Source organism: Drosophila mauritiana, chromosome 3R (genome assembly GCF_004382145.1).
Source record: "Drosophila mauritiana strain mau12 chromosome 3R, ASM438214v1, whole genome shotgun sequence".
Taxonomy (NCBI): Eukaryota; Metazoa; Arthropoda; class Insecta; order Diptera; family Drosophilidae; genus Drosophila; species Drosophila mauritiana.
This window is the reverse complement of record NC_046670.1, coordinates 11,827,668-11,848,095: the sequence shown is the minus strand read 5'-3', so window position 1 is coordinate 11,848,095 and position 20,428 is coordinate 11,827,668. Positions and strand designations below refer to the sequence as shown.

General features: G+C 42.3%; 4 protein-coding genes across 6 annotated transcripts in view; 2 read left to right on the top strand and 2 right to left on the bottom strand.

Moving 5' to 3' along the window:
* LOC117143048 overlaps positions 1 to 13,842 on the bottom strand; it is a 29,667-nt gene extending 15,825 nt beyond the window's left edge. For both annotated transcript variants that reach the window (XM_033307496.1, XM_033307497.1), the window contains exon 1: positions 13,510 to 13,842. The gene's annotated coding sequence lies outside the window, so the exon portion shown is untranslated. The remainder of the gene's footprint in view (positions 1 to 13,509) is intronic.
* A 194-nt stretch (positions 13,843 to 14,036) lies between these two features.
* Positions 14,037 to 15,923, bottom strand: LOC117143049. The gene is made up of 5 exons (XM_033307498.1): positions 15,786 to 15,923; positions 15,664 to 15,733; positions 15,395 to 15,454; positions 14,408 to 15,316; positions 14,037 to 14,287 (listed from the first exon to the last, which is right to left on the bottom strand). Exons 1-5 carry the CDS (start codon positions 15,867 to 15,869, stop codon positions 14,094 to 14,096), a joined length of 1,317 nt encoding a protein of 438 aa, XP_033163389.1. The 5' UTR covers positions 15,870 to 15,923; the 3' UTR covers positions 14,037 to 14,093.
* Positions 15,924 to 16,105: 182 nt separating this feature from the next.
* LOC117143026 (leucine-rich repeat extensin-like protein 5) lies at positions 16,106 to 18,008 on the top strand. Of its 2 annotated transcripts, XM_033307411.1 has the most exons (4): positions 16,106 to 16,222; positions 16,283 to 16,443; positions 16,528 to 17,695; positions 17,762 to 18,008. In XM_033307411.1, the coding sequence occupies exons 1-4, from the start codon at positions 16,111 to 16,113 to the stop codon at positions 17,935 to 17,937; spliced, it is 1,617 nt and encodes a 538-aa protein (XP_033163302.1). In that variant the 5' UTR covers positions 16,106 to 16,110; the 3' UTR covers positions 17,938 to 18,008. The 2 variants fall into 2 exon arrangements, with proteins under 2 accessions (XP_033163302.1, XP_033163301.1); XM_033307410.1 differs by having other exon boundaries at positions 16,283 to 17,695.
* A 663-nt stretch (positions 18,009 to 18,671) lies between these two features.
* LOC117143027 lies at positions 18,672 to 20,428 on the top strand. The gene is made up of 2 exons (XM_033307412.1): positions 18,672 to 18,759; positions 18,997 to 20,428. Exons 1-2 carry the CDS (start codon positions 18,745 to 18,747, stop codon positions 20,218 to 20,220), a joined length of 1,239 nt encoding a protein of 412 aa, XP_033163303.1. The 5' UTR covers positions 18,672 to 18,744; the 3' UTR covers positions 20,221 to 20,428.

Here is a 20,428-nt window from a genome sequence, read left to right as displayed (position 1 = left end):
TGGCACATGACAGAGCACACGGGTGGGTTGGGCTTGGGTGGTTGGAGCTGACCCGGTGGCAAGGCCATCCCACGCTGATGACGATGAGCGAGTGCAGGCGCGAAAGTAGGTAGGACAGCAGGGAGGACTTAACAAGCACACGCCCTCCATCGCTAATGACTGCGAATGAACCTCCTTGACACAATTATGAAGGGAAGATTCTCGGAAGACAGGGGGCAGGTTGCTGGCGGGCTGGGGTTGGTGATTTCAGGCGCCCATTTCGAGGTACTGGCGCAGCTTAAAATAATGGAAACAAATTGCAAAATTGTTTAATGTTCGTGGCGCGTTTGGCAATTTGTCGTCCTTCATTTGCCACAGTCTCGCTGCCACACACACACACAAAAGCAGAGGGAGAGGGAAATGGATACCGGATGTAGGACACAATTGGCGGAAACGTTCGGCCGGGGAGTTATTGATTTTCGAATTTAACGGCTTTATGCTTTATTGGCCAAGTCAATTGTTAGCCATTTGTTTTTCGCCTCTGGCTCTGCTCCGACTTCTGCTTTTTGCTCTGTCTTGTGCTTCAGTTCCAGAAATTCCTCGGACTCCATGCCTTTTTAACTGCCTCCTCTATGGCTAAAGTGTTCACTGGTCTGAAGTGAACTACATATATAATTTATGCGAAATAGCAATATTATTTTATTTATTTAGTTTCTAGCTCACTTACTGTATTTCTTGCCTCGTATAATAATAACAACTGCCATGACTCAATGGTTTCTTTCTTCGAGGTCCCACTGTATCTTTTATTTTTCCTGGCTTCCGGTCGCGCTTCGGCTGCTTTGAAATTGGCTTCTCCTTTTTTTTCTGCCTTTTCACTTAAACCGAAATGTCATTTCGATTCGGCTCCTTACAAATGGCCATTCAGGTGGCCTGCCCCTTTCGCCACCCAAGTCCACCCAGTCAATTTGTTTGCCGCTTGTGTCTTGGCGAATTAGCCGTTTAACCGCAAGGCCAAAAAGGAGATGGGAAAAGCTGGCCAGGATCGTAGGGCGTTCCAGGTGTGCGTGTGCAGAGCCCAAGGCAGGGCAATTTCTTGCATACATATAGGGGCAATATGGGTTCGGAGCATGTCCTGTCCACTCAGGCGGCAAGTGAAGGGCTCCGGGCCATCACAGAAGAAGGCATTTGACCTCAGCCTTATCCCCGGAATCGAAAATACGTTAGATAAGAAAGATGTTAGACAAGCTCCACGAAAAAAGAAGCGGCAGTTGGCCATAACTTCTGGAGCAGAACTTGGCGTATTGGTTGGCAGACAGAAGTTGGCAAATATTTTTGCACAAACACATAAAAGGGGATGGAGATTGTCTATGGGCTTTTGGGATTTATCTGTGGAAGTTGGCCAAGCGCCCGAAAGGTCGATTCAATTTCCGTTGAAATGAGATTAACTGGAATGTGCAAAATTCATGTTTTGTCAAACTTAATTGGAAAATTGAGCATAAGAAATTTGAGAAGGAATAACGGTATGAATATTTTTGCTGAACGTCCAAAGAATTCGCTGATGGACAGCTGCGTAAATTGAGAAATTTCTATAGACGAATATAGAATATTTCGTAGAAAAGTTTGTTGTATTTAAGAAATATTTTTATAACAAGAACTATTAATTTCAAGGAGCAGACTATTTCAATTAGAAAAGCTTTAGTTAGATTAAATGGGTAACAGAGAAGTAAATAATGAATAGGTAAGTCAAAGTAAGATTGACATTTCCCATTAATTTCAAAGTATTTCGGTATTTAGCCCTCAAGCGCTTCTAATTGAAAGGACTTCAAATGCCTGGAACTTAAAAAGTTCAAATTAAAAATTCTCGAATCGTGTTCAATCGAGGAATTCCATCGCTCTGTCCGTGGATTCATTAGGCCAGGATTCGCCATTGCCGGCTTGGCTCAGGTGACTCCGATCCGACCCCTCTAATTTCCAGCACTGCTCACTTTGTAGGCCACTCGAATGCAGGTGGCACACGGAGACACGGCAGAGGTCCTACCGTGTGCACTTGCTATAAATAAACGCACACACAGGCACGTAGCAGGACTTCTTTGGTGGCAGGACACGGAAGCGGAAAACGCCCCCGAGGCGCGCATTAATTACGACTTCCGGTTGGAGCTGCTCGATGGACGGAAAAGCGGGAGCAGGAAGCGAGGAAACGTCAGATAACAAAACAGAAAACGCCATTAAACCGATTGAATGACAGCCTGATCAAATGAGTGAATGAATGAATGGATAGGGAGCACTTTGAGTTCGGCTTGAAATGTCACGTTTCATCAGCGTTGGGAAAAAAAACCAATCAGATAATATTGAATGGAGAGTCCTTGGCCAATGTGATATCTATTTGATTTGAGTAAATATTTAAGAAACGTTTTTGTAAACGATGTAGCTATTAAAGTAGTCCCAAAAGTAGCTTTTAAATTTGAAGACTTGCCCGGCCGAGAATCTGTTGAATTCAAAGAAAACCACCAATCAGATTTTACGATGCACATTTTAGGAATTGAACAATCTTTATGGGTCTTTTTTTCCCAACCACCTCTAAAAGCAAGAATGAGGAAACCAAATCATGCAATCAATAAACAATGATACGGGCAAAGCAATTCCAATTCCATTCTATTCAGTGGATACCCCCCATTGTTTACACGAAAAATTTGTTAACAAGTGTGAAGTGAAAAGCCGAAGATGGGGAAATTAGTGTAGAGGTGGATATATTTCCAAATGCCGCAAAGAGTGGGTGAACAAAGGGATTATTGACTTGGGCCAAGTTTATTTTACGCCAAATGAGCTCAACCGCAAAATATCGATTTAAATCAATGTCCATCCAACTTCCCCTCTTTTCTCCTCCTTTTTTTTCATGGGCTCCGGTCTGTTCTGCTCTGCCAAGTGGATTTGTCTGCATCGTAGGGTAAGGGGTGCTTGAAAATGGAAAATGAAGGGGGAAAGGCGGAAAAGCAGGGGGACTGAGGCAGGTCACGGTGCCTTGCCTCCATGAATGGGAGCTCGTGCACATGGCTAAAAAACAAGGGAGGCGGTTCTCCGAAGGGGGAGGGGCCCCCGTTGGGGCAGCTTCTGGGCTGGCTACGTTCCTTTTATTTTTAGACATATCGACGTCTCAGCTATAAATATTATTTCTATTTTATTACACATTTTATTCCATGCGATGTTTTCGTTCGTCACTCTCCCGATTTTCTTTCAAAGTACATATTTTCTGGGCTAGGGCAACATCTGGCCACATCACGTGCCAAACCATTTGAAAATCCCTTCTCACAGCATGGATGGTCATAACAAAAAAATAAATTATATTACATTACATTGTTGGAAAGAAGGCACTACCCTGGGACATAACGTAAAATGTGCATTAATGTATGCGCAGCATCGGGTTAATGCTGCCACGAAAGCCATCATAAAAGATTGGTTTTGATTTCAATAAAGTTGTCACAAAACAAAAGGGCCCAAACAGCATCCGAAAGATATTAGATTTCAGACAAAGATTCTGGTTAGTGGAAGGTTTTCGTTGAAAAGGGCTTAAAGATCGGTTCTTGGTATTTTCGAGATAAGCAATCAATTCTTTATGGAGATGCCAGAACCAAACTGAGAGAAGCGCACATGTGACACTTTTATTACATGATAAAATGCATCTTTAATAATTACCATTGTTTATATTTATGGAACATGAATTTGTAGTCCTTTCTTCAGTATTACCTTTGATGACACCATTACTTCATTGAGTTTTAATGATCTTTCATAATCCATCAAGATCATGCTCATAAGCTTCCCCACGTTGGCCATCCATCTTCACATTGGAAATCTTAGAAAATACGGGCCAAAACGAGATCACTTGTCTACGAAAACGAAAACGAGGCAGTGTCGGCAAGTTGAAGACCTCAGAAGGCCCTTAGACCCGCAAATAGACGAAGCCAAAGGGAAAGGCGATGGGATGGGCTCACTGGCGAAGTGAAGAGGCGTTGGCATTGCGTTGACGACCACGTTACAACTGACTGAATGACTAAGTGAGTGAATGAGTGACTGAGTGACTGAGTGGCGGGTCATACATATATAGCATTCAGAATATATAGCACCACCGATAGCCGACCGATCCCACTGGAAAAATGAGATCTTGAAGAGCAAACGAAACGCTGCGGCAGTACAACACACAAAAACTTCGCCCGAAAGCAAGACATCAAGATCAAGCCGATTTCAACGGAATTCCATTTAGTGCTGGGCAAATACCATAAATAACAAATACGGCAAACAGAACCGGCAACAGGAACTACTTGTACAAGTGAAGTAAATGGAGGAGAAACAAGTTCAAGACGAAATTAAGGTGAAACTCTCTTCTGTTCTGTTTGGCAACGGAAAGTCGCGACTCGGTTCCCAAAAGCCACCAGAGTGATAAAAAAAAATCAATGTTTGAGCTGGTCGCTTATTGCTTGATTCTGTTTGGGAAATGCTTGTTGATTTTTGTGGGCGGAGGATGAGAGAATCCGAGAGTTGGGGCGCGGTCACAGTTCGGCCCTTATCAACATTTGTCCAGGCGCGCAATAAACTCGAATGTATTGTGTTGGCCCAGGTCATTACTCTGCTCGCAATGGCCAAAATATATTGCTGCGGATGGGTCGCGGTATTAGATATTAGATATTACGTTTTATACCCCAATAATGAAGAAAGACTTTCCTGAGGTTGCAGTCAACAAAATTTAAGTAGAGTACAAAAATATAGTGAATACATGTATGTTAAAGAACAAACTGAATCATACATATGCTCATAATAATTTATTAATTTGTCATTTTTAAGCCGACAGTTCTTAACAAATATAAACAATATAAACAAATTTATCTCAAACCGAATATCGCCTCCTACAAACAGAACTCAAAAACGTATCCTTGTCACAAGCACCCACAAGTGCATATCTCAAAGCTACTTAACCTTCATATCTGAATTTCAATCCGGACCATCGAGCACTTGAAGAACACCAGACACTGGATGCCACCCAAGTCGCCCAACCCCAATCAAGTGCCTTGACCCTTTTGGCCAGCCAGGAAAAAAAAGAAACTGAATTATAATAATCGTATATTGCCGCAATGCCATAAAAGTTGACCAACTTGGGAGGGATTCCGGGCCGAGAGATATGTATTCCATACATATAAATGAACTAATTTGGTTTACGCTTTTGGGCGGTTTTATGGACCGCAGTGCCGGGCATTTGCGGCCCAGCCCGAAAGCCCTGGGAATTTCTCATAGTGTAGGAGTGATGGCCGCACAAGACAGCAATAATGCGGGCCAAAAACAATTGTAGTAAAACATAAATATACTTTATTAAATAAGGAAAATACAACCATAATTCTTTGGCTTCCATTTCGTCTTGTTTTCCCCACTCCCCAATATTTTGGCCCCATCCTCTGCTGACGTTGTCTCTGCCCTCGTCTTTTTTTTTCGATTTTTTTTTGTGGACTGGCGTCATGGTGGGCGTTTTGACAACCACGCGGCTAAATTCTGGCCTTACTTAACCAAAAATAATTATGTGGGATACGCCACCACTCACACATCAGAGCCAACTAAATTAAGCATATTTTAGCTATTTTTATAGAGAAATAATAATAATTTGGCTGCTTCTTGCCATTTGTTAATGGCTTTGAAATGAACAGCGAGGCGAGAACATACAGACAAATATTTCCAATAAAAATACCCGAAAATTGATGGTAGCCATCGCAAGCAGATGTACCCTAAAACTACATTTAAAATAAAATTTGAATGAGTTCAAATTAATTGAATTTTAAGTATTCGCTTATTTCAGGCCATGTGAAATAAATTTAAGTGCACAAGGACTTTAGTGCCCTAATTGAGGCAATAATTTGCAAAGTAAGATCATGACTATTTAATTTTTTCGTGCGGTGTTCAATCTTCTGAGAATATGGTAGTACCCATTATCCGCTAGAGTATCGACCATGATGAAAACTCTTTTGCGAAACGCTAACAACGATAACAGCTTCCACCTGCATGCCCCACCAACAAAGCCAAAGGCGATGTTTTCCTCTTGTTTTTAGTTTTAGTTTATCCACGACTTCTCCCCAACTATTTCAGCGACGTTTGTGTCTCGTTTTTGTTTTGTAATTTATTTATAAAATCTTTCCCCCCTACACACAACCAGACCAAAAGTTGAGCAGAAGACGCACCCAAAAAAAAAGCAAAAAAAAAAAACTAAACTGACACCGGAAGTTGTGGCTGCCTCATCTTTGGCTCGTCTGGGGGCTTCTGCCCAATCTGCATCTTTTGCTCTCCTTCGGAAGCCAGACAAATGCTTTAGAGACAAATTACTTGATTTGCATATACTTATATACACTCTCACCCGAAAAACCTCTCAACATTGTCAATTTTTTTGTACTTCTACACGCTCTTCACTCGCTTGATTCTAATTTTATGGAAATTTATCAAGAAATGGGCGGAGGCGGGATGCGGGCAAATTTGACGCGCAGTGGAGCGCAGCAGGAGAATAATCAAGCAAAGGGAAAACTCCCAGCTTACCGCCCCTTTTCCCAGCTGCGCTCCACTGTCAGTTGGCCAAGTCGGCTTTACTTAAGACGGTCTCCATTCATTCATTAATGCCCAAAAGCAGCAGCGACGCGGGATAGACATCTGCGATACCCAGATACTTTTTATTACACGACTCCCGCTCCGCCGGCGAAAAACATTGCACCAGCGTAATCCCAATAAGACGTTGATTCGGCCTGACGGACTAGATGCCATTGCTCCAGCAGCGATTACAGCAGCACCAGTTACACAGTACACCAGTTCCACAGTACACCAGTTGCCCAGTAGCAGCAGTAGCCAGAGTGACCAAAGTTAAAGCCAACAACTGTCGCCTCGAATGCACAGTGGTTCAAGGTCGTTGGGGAAACGATAATGCCGACAGATTTAGGGTGAATGGATCAACAGATGGTTTATAGATTGCACGCATTGATGATAGGTTTATGAAGAGGCTGACAAAGAATTGGGAATACTGATGATTGTTTGATGGGATCAACAGATGGGCGGTGTGAATATAAGAAAATATTAAATATTTAAGTTTATAAATAGCAATAATCACATGATATGTCTAATAGGTATTAAGCCGCTAGTTTGCAAAAAGTTCATTTTATTATTTAGCTGATTATTAAATATTACTACTACTTCGCCGCATTGGCGTTATCAAGCCATTTTAATGTTTCAAATAATTAGGTGGACACATAATCAGTGGCCAAGAGTGGGTAATTAAGGAAAACTAGTTTCCACAGATGAGGCATAATCGGAATGCGATGTCTGACTGATGCCCTTAACAGATTGAAATATAAGTAATGCCAGGCGGCGCCTTAAGGCTGACTAAGCAATCTTTTCCAAACCCAGTTGCTATCAAGCGATGATCAGGTGTAATCCGATCGTTTATAAATAGTCTGGCGTAACATCGAAAACAATCTGCGCTGTTTGGAGCACTTAATCAGGCGGTAACATCAACCTGATTATGCAGCATTACTTAAACATCGTCCGATTCAAAGGGGGAAATGGGTGGGTGGGTGGTAAATGAGTTCATTTTCAGATCACTTTTCTACCAATGTGCAATGGTACAATCGTAAAAATGTAGGGAATTAAGTCAGTCAGTGACTGTGTGTAACAGTAAACTGAATTTGTCTCTTACCATCTCGTTTGAGCCCAAAGTTGCACAACCGTGGCGGGGAAAAGTGGTGGAAAATCGGACAATTGGGTGAACAAAGGGGCGGCAACGGGGATCAGATGAAAGTCTTACTCAATCCAAGTTGCAGTCTGGGGCAAAAAGTAAAACTCAGTTTGAATGCAGCGCAACTAATTAGTTTTGAGGCTGCTTTTCTTGCTGCTGCTGTAATCGCAGTGGGCCACAGACAGCGACAATTTTCCCACTGAATTTTCACTTTTTCTTTGCCCGCGCTTGGTTCGCTACGTGCCCGGCTAAAGAAATCAAAGAAAAACGAGTTAAACAAAAGAATTTATGAGCTACGAAAATCTTTTGGCCCCGCTGGTGGGAAAAAACGGGTGGGGATGTTAAAAAAAAATGGTAAAAATGGGAATATGGGATGGGAATGGGTGGGAGTGGCAAGCAGTTCTATCTTTGTTATTTTTCCCATTGGCATTGTTGTTTTCCCAAACAAAATTTTCATAAAAGTACATGCTGGCAGTCGTTGATTTAAAATATTTAAATTGCTTTGTCAAGCCAGATATAAAGCACATTCCTTTAAATCCAATGTGTACATACGCATATATTTTTATTTAAGTTGTCTAAAAGATCTCAATTAATTCCTGCTTGGCGCACAAACTAAATGATTTACGCTCCGACCAACAGAAACTCTTGGAGATTTATGATTTTCCAAATGAAATATGGCTTTGGTAGTGCAGGATTTCTCTAAGCTAAAATATTGTTCTCATTTCAGAATGTGAACCGAAGGAAAAGGCCAACGAAGCTTGTAAACTTAATAGAAATTTATGGTTTTATGGGTAACAGCTTACCTCAAAAACTTGTTACACAATAACCTTTAGTTATAAAATATTTAAGAAGTATAAAAATAAACCAAAGCTACAAATAGCATTAAATTGATTTTAAGTAGACTATTTTAGGTGATCGATAGATTTACTCAGAAGATATTAACCATATTGGGATCCCCACATAGATCAGGAAATTGAACGTGCAGAACTGACAAATCAAAGTAATCGATGACCCTCCACAAGGGTATCAAATGGATGCCAAGTGCCTTTTACGATTATATTTTATTTGGATATTATTTCGGATTTCTTTGTCGCGACTCTGGCCCGCTGAAATTCAAAATCATGGCCATGGCTCCTTGCATGCGATTTCACGTTTATAGTTTTTTTTTTTGTACGTTTTTCGGTCTTTTAGCCACACACAAGTAGAAAACACAATCACAAACACTCCGACCGAGAGACACGCAAATAAATAAATAAACATGGCTGAATAAATGAATATTAAATGGCCAAAAGCTTTGACCAAAAAGCGAAAAGAGAGGAGGCAAATAAATACAAGTAATAATGGGACGAGAATAAACAAAACGATATTCGATACGCAAATGGCAGCTAGTGTTTAAATGTTTGCCTGGCTTATCAGTTTCCTTTTTTTTTTGTGTTTGGGTTTTTGCATTTGTTTATTCGAAATTCGAAGCGGAAACTCGAAGCCTAGGCGCATGCATCCGCAGAATGCGTCAAAGAAATTTCGAATTTTGATTGACGACAACAAAAGATTGGCCGCCGACGTCATCCAGCAAATATTTCAAAGCTTGAATTCGAACTTCGGGCTTGACGTTGATTTTTTTCTAATGCCTTTGCCGCCCACGTACGCCGGCCAACAACAAAAAGAACAGCGGCTAAAGATACAACAGCAAAAAGATACAACTGCGATAGATACTTCTATATACACACACACACACATGTACATACATTTATTCAAGCGGGAGCGACGAAACCGCGAGAGCGGAAGCAACTACTTCGACAGCATAGCAGCAAAGACACTAGAATAACAAGATGCGTAACGGCCATACAAATTTTTGGCACGCGATTTTTTGGCCGTGGCTCTAGAGGTGGCTCCAGGCTCTCTTGAGTTTTTGTTCGAGAGAGAAAGAGCGGAGAGCGCTACAGCAAACAGCTCTTTTCTACGCATACAGTGATAGCATACAACTGTATGTGTGCACACGTATGCTCATGTATTGTAAATTTGACAAAATATGCCCTTCACCTTAGAAGTTCGTTGACTTTAAATCTATATTATATTTTATCAATTGGCACCATGCGAAAAATTCTTGTTTTGCATTGCCTCAACGTTATTATTATTTAAATAAAGCTTAGAAATAGTAATAGACGAATCTATGTACATCACAAAATAAATTTCGAAAATGACTTTATATTAGAATACTTGTCATTAGGGTATTCAGCTTCGGCGTGAGAAAAATTAATAAGGCAATGATTGTTGAGTGCTTGTGTCTGCACTTCGTGCCTGACGATATGACTTTTGCAACGAACTGTTTTCATATTTTTATTTATTTTATTAATTTTTATTTTCTACTACGTATTATTATTTTTTATGAAATATTATTATGAAATATTACTATTTTTATTATTTATTAAAAAAATTATTATTTTTATTATTTATTAATAAAATTATTATTTTTTTATGAAATTAAAAAATAATTATTATTTTTATGAAATATTTATTTCTCAATGTTATGTCTTCTTTTTGGAAAATTTATGTTTCAAATTACAGTAGTTATAATAATTTCCTTTGTATTTGCTTTAATTATTATTATAATAATTATTATAATAGTCAAGGAATTTTTATTTTATTTCATCATATTGCTACGAAATTGGCCACAACTCCAAATATGTAAATTCGTTTCTTCGATCAGAATTGATTTCGGCCCGAAAATCGCCTTCTAGCACAACACGCACACATATACGCGTTCTCGTCTCTTGTTTTTACTCACACAAGCAAGCAAATTATATTTTTATATTTCTTACGCTCTCAACGTGAGCGAGCGGAAAGAGAGCAAATTTGGCCTTCACCAAAAAAGTGGCTGCATAGTGCCAAACGAATGTATGGCCGTTACGCATCTTGTTATTCTAGTGTCTTTGATAGCAGTGTGACCCAAGGGGCGTGGCGGGGGCGGAAGCCGGGGGCGATGTGCGAAAGGGGGAGTGACAAGCTTTTGCGGTTTTTAGTTACACCGACCTCAGCTTGTTTGCCGCTACAGTGGGACGAATCGGAGTAAAATCCATACAAAAATATTATTATTAAAACTATTGAGTGATAAATTGAATAGAATACAACAACAATTCAAATCATACAAAATATGAAATTACAAACTAATTGTAATTTATTAAATAGGTTTATTACCTAGTATGTGAAATTACGTATACGTAATATTTGAAAACACCAAAGAAATTGTTAACATCAGAAGAGATTCATTTTGATTGTCTTAGATAAGATACATATATGTAATTCATCTAGATTTAATCATCTCGCTAAAGAGCTACAATTCTTATATTATTGGTCATCAAATTTATCTCCAGGTATAATTTATCACCAGCATCGTCAATCATTTCTTGATACTAATTATAGCATATCAGCATTTCATTCAGCGTCACTTTGTTCCCACTGTCTTTTGCCTTGCGCTATTGTCATTTACTTTGCGGCAAGCAATTACATGCGACAAGCCGAGCGGCAGTTGTTTGTTGTTGTTTTAGCTGTTGCTGCTGCTGCCGTTGATATTTGATGTTTGCAGCTTATGGTTTTGGTAGGCGTGGCCCGGCCCAGTTTATTGTTGCTGTTGTTGCCGCTGTCGCAGTTCGCCACATTTGGACGAGAAAATTGATGTCATGCCGACTTCTTTCTGGGCTCTAGCGCGAAAACATGCGTAAAAGTAGCTGCGAAAAGACAGCTCCTCTGTCCGACCCGACCCGCCGCGCCCCCAACATGCCACACGCCCACTCTTTGTGTACTTAATGGCTGGTGAAATTAAAATGCCTGCGCAGCAAACAAACATGCACAAACTTTTTCGGCCACCGAAGGGGTGTGGGTTAGGATGGCCCAATATGTATGTCGGTCGAGCAGGCCACAGCATGGAATGATATTTTTGGCATCCAAAAGTTTGGGTTTTCTTAATTGAGGCTAATTTCAAATGAGAATAAAATTAAAGCTTCAATTTCATAAAATCTAGTATTAAAATGTTTATGAAACGGATCAATAATATGCTCTTAAGAAATTCAATCAAATATATTTTCCGCTTGGTCCCAAATCAAAGTATTAATTTGGCTCCATGTAGAAAGGGGGCACCACCCAACTATGGGTGGTGGGTGTTAAGGGCGGTGGAGAGGCTGGGAAAAGGAGTGAGCGAGATGGGCTGCGTTTAACAGCGGCGTTGACAGCAGTACTGGGCGCTTGGCATCTGTCAAACGTGTCATACGCAAAATAGCTTAACTGTCATAAAAACAACAAGTGCGTCAGGCACCGGAGATCGTAAAACGCTTTATTACAATACCCCGTCAAGGGGGATTGGGGGTACGGCAAATGTGCGGCGACGTTTATGTCTCACAAGTGGGTGAAAGGGGACGGAGAGGAAAGGGAAGGGATGGTGGTGTGGGCAAGGTGGGCGAGAGGTAAACACTCGAAATTCCGTTGTACAGGAATTCCTTGGGCGGTGTTTGTTGATTAACATAATGTTTATCTTTTACGTTTTAACCGATTTGTTTGATTTATTTATGAACTGACCCCAAAACCGACAAGCTTCTGTGTTCCCTGAAATTCTGTTAATATAATTAGTTTACAGAGTGTGGGTAATATTATAATGACCCTTCCAGCGTAAACTTTTAGACGGCAAGTTATAGCCAAATTCTGAACTGTCATGTTATATCCCCATACAATTCGCATACACCATCGACCGTATTTTGGTTTAGTTCAACATTTCATCTATTAATTTCATTTTATCTATTTTTTTACTTTCCCTCGCCTATTTGTTTGATTCCCTGATATATTTATTTAGTATCCTTCCCACTCTCTTTCCCTCTCCCATTTCACCGTTTCTTTCCGTTTCCTTTCACCCTTTACCGCTGCGCTATCTTCCTCTTCTGCTGGTCAGAACGCCAACGCCTCGCACAAATACACACGGCCATAGTTTTTTGCCCCATGCACACGGCTGTGTGTGTGTGTGAGCGTTGGGGGTTTTAATAATAGCGCACACACACATTATAAAAGCTCCCGCTGGAGCAGAGATGTTGCACTAAAAACTTCAACGCCCGCACTTCTGGCAAATATCAAACAGCAAGCAGAAATCACAAAAGCAAATACAAAACTTTCTTGCCAACACACACACTCTCACATTTCGCTTCCCTTTTCAGAGAGAGTTTGTGGGCGAAAGAAAGGGCTGCGGAGGCACAGGCAGGGGGCGGGGCGGTACTGCCACAATAATACCCTCGTTGTCTGCGGCAACAGTTATGAAAAGTGTGGAAAAGAGAGGGAGACACATAAAAAACAGGAAGTTTGTTGACTTTTTTTTCAATTAACACAAGCGACGGCGAGAAAGAGAGAGAGAGAACAATTCTCTGCTGGGGGAATTGCACAATTTATGGGCTTTTGCACTATGTAAACAAATGCTTATACAACAGTCCCCTATGCTGTTTATTAAATATGATTTTTGTTGTACTTTGGTTTTGCTGTATTGTGTGCGTTATAGGTTTATTTGTTTTATTTAATATTCACAATTTGTTGATTTCCTACAAAGTATCATATGCTCTCATGCTCATATTATACTTCCTAATTTTATTTATATTTATATTAAATAATTTTCACACATAGTTCATTTATTTAGTTTATAATACTTGATGAAAAGATGACAAAACAAAACCCCAACATAAATGCAAATCAAATCGCACGCACACCTGCAACTAGCACCCACCCGCACACATACACATACGAGTATAGCGTACCTCTCACAACAACAATTAGTTTTCACCAAAATGCACTGGACGTCGCTGCTGCTGCACTGCTGCTGCTCCGCTGCGTCGCTGCTACTGCGCTGTAGCCGCCAACGCCGCCACTTTGTTGTTGCCTTTGGGGCTGTTTTACTTTTGTATTTGCAAACACATAAAAACACACACACACGCACTCACTTGGCGGCGCCGCTTTCTTTACACATTTTTCAAGCAAACTTTTTCCAAAAGCACACAGAGAGGCAGAAAGGCCCGCTAGACCGCTATTTCCGATTCCAGTTCGAACCCGAATCGACGACCGTCCCGCTCGCGATGCAAAAACACAATGAGACTGGCGCGGAAACAGCTGAAACAAACCCCAAGTGTTATCGATATATCGATATATCGACGAAGTGTTATCGACATTACATACCCGCCATCAAGTTCGGTATGTGTCTCTGCTAAGTTGGGAGTGTGTACTAGCTATTTAACGGTAATTTGAAATTCGAAACGGGGACTTCCCGAAAAGGTTATAAGCAGTAGTATTAACGTCTAAGTTCAAGTACGTATATTTAAGTTGCATAGAGTACAAATTGTTTTAGCTAATAGCACTTCTTATTGCACCAATCCCAGATACATCCGTCCATTGCATTGCAACCAAATTCTCCAGGATAAATGCCACAAAAGTCCTCGGTTTTCATGAAGGCACAGCTTCCGTTGGGACAGTAGTAACTGTAGCAGCCCGGCGAGCACTTATCCCGCTGGTGATCCTTGCAGCCGGAGCAATCCAAAACGTCTGTGGAAACACAAGATTGTATTAATGATCTTGAAACACATTTTTTATCCTAATCTCTTCGATAAGTTCGTTAAGCAGATAAACAATGTAAATAATAAAAGAAACGATTTGAAGACTCACCGCTCTCCTTGCAATCCGGCGTGCTGCACGCCACAAGTGGAGGATTGGGCGGCATGACCACTCGTTTCGTGTTTTCGTCATATACGACCTTCGGTGGCTTGAGATATATCACCGGGGCCGTGCAGACTCTGGAATCGCAGAACTTCTTCTCCTTGCTGGAGCACACCCAGTTGGGGGCATAGTTGATGCAGATGCGAGGGCTCTTTACAAAACAGCATTGCGGTGGAGGCTGACGGCCCGGAAAGACTTCATTGGCCACCGACTGTTCCGTAGTTGGCCTCAAGCTGGGGTACATCCAGGGACGTCTGGTTGTTGTTGTGGCTACGATGTTATCTATACTGTAGTCATAGCTTTTGTCGTTATCGGGATCATAGGGTGCGGATGTAATGTACTCCACACGATTTATATTTTCACTGGTCACTGAGTACTTGTGCTCATTGTGGATCACATTGTCAATCTCAAGGATAGTGGTGATAAAGCCCGGTTGTTGGCAGCGTTTTTGATACCACACGGTTCCCGCTGGGCATGCCAATGAAATGCAACGCCCAGCCTTATATTCACCCTCCGAACAGACGATTTTTCTGCACTGCGAGTCGAAGTAAATCGATCCCGGTGGACAGCGAGTCTGTTCTGCAATGACGGGAGGCGCAGTGGTTGTTGTCGTTGTGGTAGTGGGCTCTGTTGTTGTTGTTGTTGTGGTAGTGGGCTCTGTTGTTGTTGTTGTGGTAGTGGGCTCTGTTGTTGTTGTTGTGATAGTGGGCTCTGTTGTTGTCGTTGTGATAGTGGGCTCTGTTGTTGTGGTAGTGGGCTCTGTTGTTGTTGTTGTAGTAGTAGTAGTGGTCGTCGATTCAAACGGGCAAGGCTCAGGATTCGTACGATAGCATAGTTCATCAATGCTAAGAAAGTATCCTAAACAAAATGACAACGCAAAAAAATACCAAAAAATTCTCACGATTTAAAGATTTATCAGTTTTTTTACTAAGTTACCAGGCCCGCACGTTTTGTTAGTCTGTGGATAACATTTTCCATCCGCTTTCAATTGATATCCTAATGAACGATAAAACCAAAAATAATATAATAATAATTGTTTTTTATGTAAAAAACATTGTTTTTTCATATACTTTTTTAAAATAATCAGTAAAAGCATTGATTAGTTCTATAAATAGTCATACACAGCTGCTGATTAAATTGGGCACCATTTCGTCATAATTATTTTTGGTACAGCGAGATTAACCATTTTTTCAGAGATTTCTTACCTGTTTGACAAACTAAAGAGCTTTGCCACACGCCGTTGACATCCTGATATCCCTGCGCAGATGTCGGCTTCTAGGGGAATATATATGTATAAGAATCCTCAGAATAATCCACGTTCGGTTACCGCGATGTTTGCTTGAGCACTTCCGCAAGGCACAAGGGTGATCAGGCAGGCAACCAGGGCCGATCTGAATGACTTCACAAGCATACTGTTTAAGTTGCTTGCTGATCCGGGAGCTGAGACACAGATTTGCGAGGCACGGCGGTCCGCACTAAGCGAGAGACTAATCGTATCGATGCTGAGCTCGCTGGGATGCCATTGGAAATCATAATTGGTGGCGCTGCGATAACCTTCTCCTCGTGCTCCAGATAACGGTGAAGGTTGCTTGTGCTGCAGCTTCAGCCCTTCCTGATCCGTTACCGGTGAGCCGGGATCAGTTCGAATCGACATGTCTGACAGTGAAGTGGGTTCCCGGGTGCAACGGCTGCTGCTGCTAATCTGCCTTGGACTATTTCCCGCGACGGTTATCACCAATTATACACCAAATCCTTGCCAAAATGGTAAGTTCGACGTGGAAGCGTTTATCCGTCAGTCCACTGATGACATCATTCACATCTTAGGTCAGGTTAATGCTTATGGCGTTTGCAGCCCCATTATTTTGAATATATATAGTAACCTGTGCGGAGGTCAAACGGGGATTCAATGCAATCCTTCCAATCCTGTAACTACTGTTGTTCCTGGTGCTCCCGGTTGCCCTAACACTTCTCAATATCCTACAGTGGTTCCGAATAATCCATTTAACCCCAATGTAAATGTTGTTCCTGGTACTCCCGGTTGCCCTAACACTCCTCAATATCCTACAGTGGTTCCGAATAATCCATTTAACCCCAATGTAAATGTTCTTCCTGGTACTCCCGGTTGCCCCAACACTCCTCAATATCCCACAGTGGTTCCGAATAATACATTTAACCCCAATGTAAATGTTGTTCCTGGTACTCCCGGTTGCCCCAACACTCCTCAATATCCCACAGTGGTTCCGAATAATACATTTAACCCCAATGTAAATGTTGTTCCTGGTGCTCCCGGTTGCCCCAACACTCCTCAATATCCTACAGTGGTTCCGAATAATACATTTAACCCCAATGTAAATGTTGTTCCTGGTACTCCCGGTTGCCCCAACACTCCTCAATATCCTACAGTGGTTCCAGATAAGCCACTTTGTCCCAATACACCAACAACTCCAGCTTGTCCCAATGCCAATGGTCCAAGTTCCGGTAACTCGAACGGCCCATCTTCGTATCCCACGAACTGTCCTAGTTGCAATGCTCCTTCCCCAACTTCTCCACCAACTACCACTGCCCCAAGTGTTACCGAGCAACCAGCGCCTGCACCTCAAGAAAATCCAACACCACCACCTCAACCGAGCCCAGTCCCCGTCCCAGTCACTACGCCACCACCGGATCCCATTATCCGTTGTCCGGAGGGAACAATTTTGGTGAAAGGTGCTTGCCGTCTACTTTTCTGCGGGGGAAATAGCTTGTACATCGAAGGACGCTGCATTCAGGCCCGCTGTCCTGCTGGATATGTGTGGACGGGTATCCGGTGCTCGAAGCCTCAGCCATTGGAGCTCGGTAACATCCACATAGAGAACACTGTCCACCAGCTCCCAGGAACTCTGCCCCACCTGATCACCAACAATGTTAACCACGTCACGGTAAACGCCTCCATCACAATCCCAGAACAAGCCTCCGAAGAGGAAGAGGAACTGGTGGCGCCACCACAGCCACCCTCAAGCCCCTGCTGCAACGTATTCGCTCCGCGGGTCTGCGCCACCCAGGCGGGTCAAGACGGATACAAGTGCTTCAGCAGGAGTCAGCAGCAGTGCGGTTCCGTCTGCAGTGCCAGGAAGGTGATGCTCGCTCCGGTCGCAGTAACCAGCTGGACCCAGTCCAACAGCCAGATGCTGGCCATGCCTCCCAACTGGGCGGCTCAGGCCTGTCAGTCCAATAATGGGATTTGCCAGCAGCCCCAGAGTGAGTTCAGTAAAGATAGTTGTTACATGCATAAAGTCCAATTTCATCGTATTTTGTCCACTTTAGACTTCTACGACTGCAGTGGCTGTGCTATGGGTCACCTTTCGACCTGCTCCTCGTACTGCTACTCCTACAAATGCAGCACCCACAGCTGCGCATATTACGACCAGGCCCAATACTGCTCCCAATATGCAGGTCAAATCGGATGCCAGGCGGAAGATGGATGGATTCAGACAGCCTAACACTCGCCAAGCGCAAATTATAGAAAACGTGCTTATCATTATGCAATCAAGACCACACCCAAAAAAAAAAAGAAGCAATTAATAAAGAAACACAAATTATAATAATCATTTTATAATACTTGAGAGCCTTTTTGATAGTTAAAGCCCCTCCAAATTCCGTTCAACCTTAAAGTGTTGTTGTGATATAGTGCGTCATTTCCGAATATTCATGTCAACACAATTCTGAGCTTAAAATTGTGCAAAGCGGATGTGTCTATAAATTTGGTTAATGTTTTAGACAATAATTATTTGTGTACAAATTATAATATCATTTATCTTATCTCCAAATATCAACTGATGATCACAAATTAAATGATTAGATTAGATTACCCTACGTGCTTCAGCAGAGCTTAGCTCTTTTCTTGAAAGCTCCGATACTCCTACATAAGGGCGTATACTTCCAATTATACGGTTGATGATGAATGGGATTCTTGGGTTACCCGTTGGCCTTGGTGATCTTGTAGTGTCGTCACAATGGGCACGTTGGATAGAGAAGTTGGTGTTGATTGAAGTGTCGATTTGTTCTCTCATATATTTCTTGTCTAAATACTTATGCCCACTAGTGTATTTAACCATTGATTTCAAAATTGAGTGAAAGCTTCGCTAGTAATCAATTCTTTGATAGTGTTATCTAACCTTATCTTCGAAGGTAGGTTCCAGGTGCCGTGATGGTGACGGTGCCATAGCCTCCACTCAACCACTGCAGTTGACACTGCATTTTGCGCCTAGCCGGTCGTCCCAGAAATTTGAAGAGCCAAACAGTTGATAATGGCACATTCAATGGTGAGTTACCGGGTTCAGGAAAGTCCAGGAATTTGCAAGTATTGATAGTATTTTTCGCCCAAAAATCAGCAAAAAAGTTCGTACTTTAATCTAATCGTGGGTACAGAAAAATGTCAAAGAAATGTATTATGGTTTTCATCAGCGATGAGTAATTTCTTCGACCTATTAGCTCAATTAAAAAAAAGGGAAAAAACACAAATGCAAAAAAATTAATTGAGTTTTTAACTATTTTCGCAGCTGAAACTGGGGCTGACATGTGGAATACTCCACCTGCTGACCTTTGGAGTCATCGCCGAGGTTCAGCTGAAAAACAACACGATAGTGGTACATACTCCTCTCCAGAACTACGATCAACCCAATCTCCAGGACTACGAACAATGCCAGGAGAACAGGGACAATTGCATCAATGTTTGCGCTGGCAAACAGTCGTGCGAGGACGAGTGTCCTGTGTGCCCGGACCTGTTCGTCAAGCCCCTGATGGTTCAGGGCATTAACGACACGGATATAGTGGCACCACCCCAGGCACCTATTAATACGACCAACATTATTCGGCTGACCAACGATATCAACAATATAATCGAACACCAAATCCAAAATCGCAATGAGGTCAATGTCCAGGTGAGGCAGAATGTCTCGCAGGTGGGAGGACGTTTTGGACTGGGCTACACTGACAAGGGATCCTGTTGTTATGTGGTGCGTTTCACTCGGGAGTGTGAGAATGAGGGTGGACGCGACTGCAGAGAGAGAAGCCGTCTGCGGGTCTGTGGCGAAAAGTGCCAGGCCAGAGTGATGTTGGCCAAAAGAGTGGTGCAGTGTGAAGACGAGGACTCCGACAAGTGTCACGAAACCATCGAATATGTGCCACGGAGGAGGAGAGCCCTCCATCGGAAGACAACCGAAGCTACACGGTGTCATTACACTGGCAACAGTTGGCCCTACTTCAATTGCGGACAGAATCCAGGCCAAAATAGTGATTTTGCCCAGCCGACGAGGCCTAAGACCTCTATCTGTGAGCACTGCCTCAATTATCCCTATGGATACATTCTGCAATACGGTCTGCCCGCCCAGTGTGCCGGTTGCTTCCAGGGATACGGAGCTCCCCTCATGTATAATCCTCCTTGGATGTACAATCCATATTATGTGGCATATCCACCCTTTAACAATGTACCGGCCATACAGAACAATAATAATGGCAACAGAGATGACACCCGTGTAGATAAAGCCATTGCAGATGAAGAGGCCGATGGATGGCATTTATGTGACGACATCGAAAAATGCCAAGACGCGCTGGACAAAGACTCGCAGAACAACGGGTCACCTGAATATCTGGAACAGCCACCAGTCAATGATGGGGACGGGGACGACGACTACAACGTTGCAGTCCAGCGAAGGAGACGCCGTCAAAGCCGTACCCACTTTGTGAGATCAGCCTACAGCAAACGCAATCGCAAGAACCACTGATCAATTCCAGATGAAACCACAAGCTCTCGAGATTATTTCTGATTAACCAAAACTAAGGTGTCTTCATATAACTACTACATTTCTCTACATATTTTACTGAATAAAAGTGTTTTTGCTAACCAAATGAAATCATGTTTTCCCTTTTTACGAAATAATACAAATGCTATCGAATCCAAAGTGTTGACGGTGTTGTTATATGTATAAATTT

Bases quoted from the DNA above. Each gene is read 5' to 3' on its own strand.
- LOC117143049 (XM_033307498.1), bottom strand. From the start codon at position 15,869: ATGCTTGTGAAGTCATTCAGATCGGCCCTGGTTGCCTGCCTGATCACC. The intron at 15,455-15,663 runs GTAAGAAATCTC...ATCGTTCATTAG, and splicing joins CTCTTTAGTTTGTCAAACAG to GATATCAATTGAAAGCGGAT. The intron at 15,317-15,394 runs GTAACTTAGTAA...CATTTTGTTTAG, and splicing joins TAACAAAACGTGCGGGCCTG to GATACTTTCTTAGCATTGAT.
- LOC117143026 (XM_033307410.1), top strand. From the start codon at position 16,111: ATGTCTGACAGTGAAGTGGGTTCCCGGGTGCAACGGCTGCTGCTGCTA. The intron at 16,223-16,282 runs GTAAGTTCGACG...TTCACATCTTAG, and splicing joins ACCAAATCCTTGCCAAAATG to GTCAGGTTAATGCTTATGGC. The intron at 17,696-17,761 runs GTGAGTTCAGTA...TGTCCACTTTAG, and splicing joins GATTTGCCAGCAGCCCCAGA to ACTTCTACGACTGCAGTGGC.